General features: G+C 37.2%; 1 protein-coding gene across 1 annotated transcript; it reads left to right on the top strand.

The window, feature by feature from the left end:
- The first annotated feature begins 200 nt into the window (after positions 1-200).
- On the top strand, positions 201-2467 carry LOC142334911 (uncharacterized). Its single transcript, XM_075383240.1, has 2 exons — positions 201-696; positions 837-2467. The coding sequence occupies exons 1-2, from the start codon at positions 201-203 to the stop codon at positions 2465-2467; spliced, it is 2127 nt and encodes a 708-aa protein (XP_075239355.1).
- The last annotated feature ends 6601 nt before the right edge of the window (positions 2468-9068 follow it).

Raw genomic sequence — 9068 nt, 5'->3', positions numbered from 1 at the left:
ACAGGGGATTCAACCTCGCCAAGTTTCTCAGCAATAACCCTGCTGTGCTGGAAACGATTCCAGAGGAAGACAGAATTGGAGTTCTAAAGTTACAAAGGATACTTGGTCAAACATGGAACCCTGAATCCGATCAACTTCTTTTTGCGAAACCCAAACTGGGCTATGAAAGAGAGAATATCAGACAGAGAAAGCTTCTCTCAATGGCTGTTTCTTTGTTTGATCCCATTGGAGTAATCTCGCCTTTTGCAATTCGACTGAGATGCATCGTGCAAAAAGTCGTCAAACAAGGACACAATTGGGACCAGCTACTATCAAAGGAACATTACGACGAAATTCAGCAATGGATGGACGACTTCGAGAATATGCCTTCAATTCAAATCCCCAGATGTCTAGTTCCCAACGTCGATGGAACTCACGAGTTGCACACCTTCACAGACGCTTCAATTTCAGCAGTATCAGCAGTGGTGTATCTGAGGACAATCTTCGCTGAGGGCTCAATAGCTACCCACTACGTCATCAGCAAGTCCAAGGTGGCACCAATCAAACAGATGAGCATTCCCAAATTGGAGCTCGAAGCAGCTACACTGGGAGCAGAACTAGCAGGCTTCTGTGAGACCGAGATGACAATAGATGTGAAGAGCAAAAAATTTTGGACCGACAGCACAGCTGGATCAAATCAAAGGATCGACAAAAGATGTACATCGCAAATAGGCTCGACAAAATTGCTGAGAATTCAAACAAAGACGACTGGCGACACGTACCAGGAAAAATAAACCCGGCTGATCATGGTACCAGAGGTCTAGCTCCATGCGATCTTCAAAAATTGTGGATAACAGCACCTTCTTTCCTGATCAAACCTGAGAACAATTGGACATTCTCCGTTGACAAAACAGCTCAAACATACGCCACTCAAGTTGATGTCAAGACCAGTGAAAAACCGTTGGTAGATCCAAACAGATTTTCAATTTGGCCTAGACGCCTTGGCACAATTAGAACAGTGTTTCGAGCAGTGTGCGTACTGAAGAAGTTGATCAAACGCGACGTACCTTGCGACTTGGACGACTTCGCGGCTGACGAAAGCAAGGCTCGGAGCTTTCTCTTGAGGATATCTCAGTCCACACACTTCAAGGACACAGTTTCTCGACTTCAAAGTGGACTAACCCTAGACAAGAAGGACAAACTATTACCATATACACCCTTTCTGGATAGCGACGGACTACTTAGGGTCGAGGGACGAATTCAAAAATCTGGATTGCCTTTTCAGAGCAAACATCCGGTGATACTCCACAGCAAGTGCAGAGTTGCCAAACTGCTTATTGAGAAAGCACATCACGACTGCGGGCATCATGGAGTTGAACATGTTCGTGGACATATCCAAGCAACGTTCATGATAGTTGGAATCCGCAGAGCTCTAAGAACTTTAGGGAAGTACTGCTTCATCTGCAGATGCTGGCGAGCAGACAATGTCAGACCGAAGATGGCTCCTCTACCAAAATTTTGCTTTCCGGAGCACTCCAAACTCTACCCATTTGTGAATACTGGAATGGACATGTTCGGTCCCTTTCACATTGAAAAATCCAGATCCCAGACAGAACTCAATTATTTCTGCATGTTTACATGCTTGGTCACACGAGCAGTACACTTGGAAGTTTGTGAGGACCTCTCTACTGACTGTCTACTAATGGCTATTCGACGTTTTGTATCCATACGAGGATACCCTGATGTCATTGTTTCGTACAACGGGAAAAACTTTGTTGGAGCTAACCAGGCAATGAAACTCAATTTTCAGGAAAACTACAAACCAGACAACAATTACATACGTGTCCAGCTGGCCCAACAGAACATCCAGTGGACGTTCAACCCACCTCTGGCACCGCACTTCGCAGGGGTTTGGGAACGACTCATCCAGTCGGCTAAACGAAGCCTACTTGTTGTCCTCGGAAGCCGCCGACTAAACTTTTCAGTCTTCCATACAGTCGTAGCGGAGGCAGAAGGAATTCTTAATTCACGCCCACTGACGCATGTTGGGAGCACTTTGACTGACGAGGAACCATTAACACCGAATCATTTCCTGATGAGAAGACGCCACTTCTGCCTAAAACCACTGGCAAACAACAGAACCCGGTTTTCAATTAAAGACTTCAAGGAGTCACAGACCCTTTTGGACCACTATTGGTCTCGTCTTCTCAAAGAATTTGTACCGGAACTTAACAGACGGACAAAATGGCAGCAGGCCAACGCTGAGCTCAAGGAAGACGATGTTGTTTCGCTCTACAAAGATTTTACACCCCGAGGAATTTGGCCCATTGGTCGAATCGTCAAAGCACATGTGAGTAGAGATGGAGTGGCAAGAAGCTTCGACATCAAGACCAGTACTGGCATGGTGCAACGTCCCGCAGTGAGATTGGGCAAGGTGTTTGAAACTGACAATGATTCTTCTTCTTCGTTGGCCGCGGAGGGTGAATGAATACTCCTTCAATCATGTCAAATTGATACATAAAACTCACTTAAGCGGAAACTTTTGAGGCAGTAAATTTGAATTTCTGATGTCAATTATTTTGTTCTTTTCTGATAAATTTATTTGATAAGTTTTGTTGTTGCTTGCCGGAGTGTAAACGGTCCGTAACCGTTTAGCCCCCCAATCCTTCCCCTTGTTATTTAGTTCAAATTTGTTGAGTTCATATTCATAATCGCTGTAAAAATCATATCTTTAATTTAAATTTTTATGACAAACCTTTTTATTCATTATCATACATGAGTTTCATCGTGCCACACTTAACTTTGATAGTAAATGCGGGTATAAACCACACCTTTGTAAGCTATTATCTAACAAGCATACAAGCTTATAGAAGAACAAACAGCAAAATAAACTCTTGAAAACCAGTCGTTGTCTCTGAAAGCGGATCAGAAAAGATAACAGCAAACGATAACATGGAAAATTTTGGAGAAGGATTAGAAATTCATTAAAAATTAATTTTTATATTATCGAATTAATTTTTTAAATCGTCGTTTGCCTAAAGATAACATAGCTGGCCGATTGCCGGAAAGTAGCCGCGATAGACGGTTAAGGGCTTCTATGGAACTGAAACAACTGAAGAGATAAGATTGACCACGAGTACTTTAAAAGACCACTAGACTTTTTGGTTAGATCCGGAGTGTCATTTTTGTGAGACACATACACTCTATAAGGAAAAAGCCCCGATGGAGCTTTTTCAAAATTAATATACGAAATCACAAACTCAAGACTCTTAAACTCGAATTAAGGCATATACGTTTGGCACTACTTTGATGCAGACTATTGACCTTTAGCTAGTAAATGTTCATAAACTTAAAAGTTCTTTAAATGACTTCAGAAGTTATTTTGTTGAGTGCGGTAAGTCACGCAATTGACCTTAAAGCAGAACAAGTGACGTCACGCACAAAAATTTTAACTGCAAAGCAATAAAAATCACTGAAATTGAAAAAGTCAATTCCAAGAAGTCAGGCCGCAAGAACCATCGATGGAGACGACGAATTTAAAGAACATAGCAGGACAAGTCCTGAAGTACAATTCAAAGAATTTCGTTCCGCTAAAAAAACTAAACATGGAACGGACTATGTGTTAATTGAGAAAAATCAGATTCAAAAACTAAAATATGTCAAAATGACGCATACGAACAAAAAACCACTAGCGAGAAAAGGAAATTTGGTTCAAACAAAAAACTAGGCCTAGAATGAACTATAAATGTATGGGGAAAACCGTTAAGAAACAAAACCGATCCCAAAAATCGATGAAAAAAACAGTAAAAACAAAAAAAAAATTGCCCCATGTGAACAAAAAACACTAGCGAGAAAACCAATTTTTGTTCAAATACCGTTTTCTCACTACTGTAAAATTAGAGCGAAAAAAGTTCACAGCGCAAAACCATTCGCTTTTTGGCTCCAGTTCCTGTTGCGGCATGACCAAAATCACTACTCCAATTTGACGTCAAAAATCATGAAAATGTGTGAACATAATAAAAAAAGACCGCCCCAATACAATTCAAATTCTTTGCATAGTAAAAAAAGACAGCGCACGAATACAACTCAAATTCTTTGAATTGTAAATTCTTTACTATGTTATCTCATTAATCAGTTCATTACAGAATGAAATTTTCCAGATCTTAAAAAAGCTTGTAACTCCACTTTTCAAAAAAGGAAATCCCGAAGACCCACTCAATTATAGACCTAATTTTGTCACTTCTGCTGTCAAAAATTTTCGAAAGTCGTTCAGTTCACAAATCGCAAGTTTCCTAGAAAGGGAGCAATTATTGTCTATTAGTCAATTTGGTTATAGAAAACAAATTTCATCAATTGATGCTATCCTGAAATCGACAGAATAAATAAGATTAGAACTCAAAAAGAAAAAAATGTTACAGATGCGTTTTTAGATCTTTCAAAGGCACAATATACTGTTACGGAGACCTGAAAATATAGGTTTTGACGAACATACTACCAATTCAATTGAACTTTATTTGAGTGAAAGAACGCATAGATTTGTCCTAAATGAAGCTCAATCAGATTGGATAAATTTGAAAAGAGGAGTCCCACAAGGTACTATTACAGGACCTCTATTATTTAAAAATTACGTCAAGATTGTAGAAAAGGATTGCAAGGTCGTCCAGTATGCGGATGACACTTTTCCTTTTACATATAACACTGATGAAATATCGTCAAAAACAAAACTTGAACATAACATCTAAAAAATTTTTGAATTTTTTGCCAAGTCCCAGTTAGTGGCGAACAAAAAAAACAGAATATATTGTGTTCAGCACCAGAAAGAGATTACCACATACTGTTCTGAATGTCTACAATGAAAAAATAGGAGAATCAAATAGTGTGAAGTATCTTGGCGTAATTATTGATAACAAACTAAAATTTGATGGAGAAGTGAAAAGGATTCTTCAGAGAATGGCTGGTGGAATAAAAATTTTGAATACACTTAGTAAAAGTTTACCAGAGAAAACGATAATCTTATTACCTAATGCAATAGTAATAAGTCGTCTACATTATTCCGCTTTAATTTTGATAGGGTTGCAAGTCATTACTCACAACTTTAGAAAAACAATTGAATTGTGGAATAAGAACCATTTTTAACAGGCAAAAATACGATCGGTCCAAAGATCTCAAACTTAGCAACAAAATATTACCAGTCTCTTTTCTCTTGAAATATCATTGCTCAAAATGTCTTCTGCGCTTACTTAGCAACAATCTTCCAGCATACAAAATTGAACCTCTCTCTGCCATGAGAATAAAACAACATTACAGGTCAAAAAAGTAACGTTCGATTATAAGAAAGAACAATAAGGTTTTAACTGATTCTTTTATTGTACAAGCCATTCCAATTTATAATAGTCTGCCTTCTAATATTAGACTGAAAACAACATCGAAAGCTTGCTTAAAAAAGAACTGAAAGAATATTTTTGGAAAGAATTTTTGAAGGACCCAAAAGTAACTTATATAAAAGATGACATTGAGAAAGCAATAAAAATCACTGAAATTGAAAAAGTCAATTCCAAGAAGTCCTGTCGCAAGAACCATCGATGGAGACGACGAATTTAAAGAACATAGCAGGACAAGTCCTGAAGTACAATTCAAAGAATTTCGATCGACTAAAAAAACTAAACATGGAACGGACTATGAGTTAATTGAGAAAAATCAATTCGAAAACTAAAATATGTCAAAATGACGCATACGAACAAAAAACCACTAGCGAGAAAAGGAAATTTGGTTCAAACAAAAAACTAGGCCTAGAATGAACTATAAATGTATGGGGAAAACCGTTAAGAAACAAAACCGATCCCAAAAATCGATGAAAAAAACAGTAAAAACAAAAAAAAATTGCCCCATGTGAACAAAAAACACTAGCGAGAAAACCAATTTTTGTTCAAATACCGTTTTCTCACTACTGTAAAATTAGAGCGAAAAAAGTTCACAGCGCAAAACCATTCGCTTTTTGGCTCCAGTTCCTGTTGCGGCATGACCAAAATCACTACTCCAATTTGACGTCAAAAATCATGAAAATGTGTGAACATAATAAAAAAAGACCGCCCCAATACAATTCAAATTCTTTGCATAGTAAAAAAAGACAGCGCACGAATACAACTCAAATTCTTTGAATTGTAAAAAAAATAGGATGTCATCAATAATAGCCGCTTTCGCTTCGCGGCTATTAATAAAAGTTAGGAAATGACGGTTAAAAGTTATTCTAATAGCACTTCTCTGCATGCTCGCTGGGGCATTTGATAGACTTTTATTCTGCTTTGGATACCGAGACGTCGGCTACTTTCTGCACAATTCTTTTTTTCAGGTCCCCAGGGTATAACTGCAAATCTTTGGAGTTCATGCCCAAAGCATTGGCGCAAACGGTATTGGATGAACAAGAATTCAACCTTTATTAAACAGTTCTGGTAATCAGATAACAGAGTCTATGGAAAATGCAAATCTTCTAAATTACAGATTTTCTACTCTAGGAGAGTTCATTGGCTTGCAAGAAACAAACAACATTCCTCCTAAAACTGCTCCGATACAGTTTTTCAAGTTCCAATATGTAACAACCAAGGAAACAAATGTGCTAATAGATTCATTGCATACAAGTAAACCACTCGGTCCTTCAAAAATTTCAGCTTGGCAATAAAGGATGCTAAAGCAGCGCTAGCGGAACCACTATGTTATCTCATTAATCAGTTCATTACAGAAGGAAAATTTCCAGAAGATCTTAAAAAAGCTTGTAACTCCACTTTTCAAAAAAGGAAATCCCGAAGACCCACTCAATTATAGACCTAATTTTGTCACTTCTGCTTTGTCAAAAATTTTCGAAAGTCGTTCAGTTCACAAATCGCAAGTTTCTTAGAAAGGGAGCAGTTATTGTCTATTAGTCAATTTGGTTATAGAAAACAAATTTCAACAATTGATGCTATCCTGAAATCGACAGAATAAATAAGATTAGAACTCAAAAAGAAAAAAATGTTACAGATGCGTTTTTAGATCTTTCAAAGGCACAATATACTGTTACGGAGACCTGAAAATATAGGTTTTGACGAACATACTACCAATTCAATTGAACATTATTTGAGTGAAAGAACGCATAGATTTGTCCTAAATGAAGCTCAATCAGATTGGATAAATTTGAAAAGAGGAGTCCCACAAGGTACTATTACAGGACCTCTATTATTTAAAATTTACGTCAAGATTGTAGAAAAGGATTGCACGGTCGTCCAGCACGGTACGAAACTTTTCCTTTTACATATAACACTGATGAAATATCGTCAAAAACAAAACTTGAACATAACATCTCAAAAATTATTGATTTTTTTGCAAAGTCCCAGTTAGTGGTGAACAAAAAAAAACAGAATATATTGTGTTCAGCACCAGAAAGAGATTACCACATACTGTTCTGAATGTCTACAATGAAAAAATAGGAGAATCAAATAGTGTGAAGTATCTTGGCGTAATTACTGATAACAAACTAAAATTTGATGGAGAAGTGAAAAGGATTCTTCAGAGAATGGCTGGTGGAATAAAAATTTTGAATACACTTAGTAAAAGTTTACCAGAGAAAACGATAATCTTATTACCTAATGCAATAGTAATAAGTCGTCTACATTATTCCGCTTTAATTTTGATAGGGTTGCAAGTCATTACTCACAACTTTAGAAAAACAATTGAATTGTGGAATAAGAACCATTTTTAACAGGCAAAAATACGATCGGGTCCAAAGATCTCAAACTTAGCAACAAAATATTACCAGTCTCTTTTCTCTTGAAATATCATTGCTCAAAATGTTTTCTGCGCTTACTTAGCAACAATCTTCCAGCATACAAAATTGAACCTCTCTCTGCCATGAGAATAAAACAACATTACAGGACAAAAAAATAACGTTCGATATAAGAAAGAACAATAAGGTTTTAACTGATTCTTTTATTGTACAAGCCATTCCAATTTATAATAGTCTGCCTTCTAATATTAGACTGAAAACAACATCGAAAGCTTCCTTAAAAAAGAACTGAAGGAACATTTTTGGAAAGAATTTTTGAAGGACCCAAAAGTAACTTATATAAAAGATGACATTGAGAGCATTAGATTTTAATTTTTATTTTCAATCTTCATGATGTACATACAGAATTGTGAGAACATTTTATGCTCGCTTTTAGGCCATTTTTTTACTAATGTAAGGTCAATTTTTTTAGTTAAGTAATTTAATGATTTTATAATTGTACATAATGTGATATTCTTAACTTTACATTGCCTCTTTTACCATTTGCAATTTATTCTTATGTGTATCAGAGGAAATTAACAATGTTCTTTTTTTATATCTGGAGTAACGTAAGACGTCGACATACAATCTGGTTACTGTTTCCACAAGCCAGACTTATGATGGGTGTAACAACCTTGAAATATCCAGCGACCGATCAATAGGGTCCCGGTTGTTTTAATTGTAGCAGCCCAACTATGGAATTAGCTAGCTCCAAATACTGCTCAAGAATTAAGACTCGAACCCACTATCTTCAGGACCGCGGCCATGCATATTAATGTTTCGCCAGTGTTGATGCAGTAGCATATTTGTCAGCTTGATAAACAAGCTGAGTAATTATATTACTCACAACAAGAGGCCTGATTAACTTCATCGGAATTTGCTCGGCTCTACTGCGCACTCGTGCCAGATGAATTACGGTTGACTGAACGATTTACTTGATCCAGCGAGTATCCACGCCCGCTCCTACAACCAGGGGGCTATGGCTTGGTATAGGCTTATGGTTGACCATAAATTTCTTAGGAAGCTGAAACTTGACTCCGTTTCCTTTATGCAGTTGCAATTGTATGTTTCCTGTCTTGTGCCATCATGGTGACATTTGGCAATCCTGGCCACTTGTGCCATCATGGCGACTGAATTTCGTGCCTTATTTGTGTTTAAAATAGCCCCTACTAATGGTACAGCCCGACATCGCTAGAGTAAGTGCAGTTCTTCTTTTCTTACTTCCAAGTTAAATTAATTTGAGCGACAAGATGACAAGATAGCAAGAAAGCAATTAAAACAATTGGTTTCCTTG

Source organism: Convolutriloba macropyga, chromosome 2, assembly GCF_964194025.1.
Source record: "Convolutriloba macropyga chromosome 2, txConMacr16.3, whole genome shotgun sequence".
In the NCBI taxonomy this organism is placed as follows: Eukaryota; Metazoa; Xenacoelomorpha; order Acoela; family Convolutidae; genus Convolutriloba; species Convolutriloba macropyga.
The sequence above is the reverse complement of the archived record's forward strand: the minus strand, read 5'-3'. Positions and strand labels throughout refer to the sequence as shown.

Coding starts and splice junctions, on each gene's coding strand:
- LOC142334911 (XM_075383240.1), top strand. CDS start 201: ATGGCTGTTTCTTTGTTTGATCCCATTGGAGTAATCTCGCCTTTTGCA. Junction 697..836: donor TCAAAGGATCGACAAAAGAT/GTACATCGCAAA, acceptor TGTGGATAACAG/CACCTTCTTTCCTGATCAAA.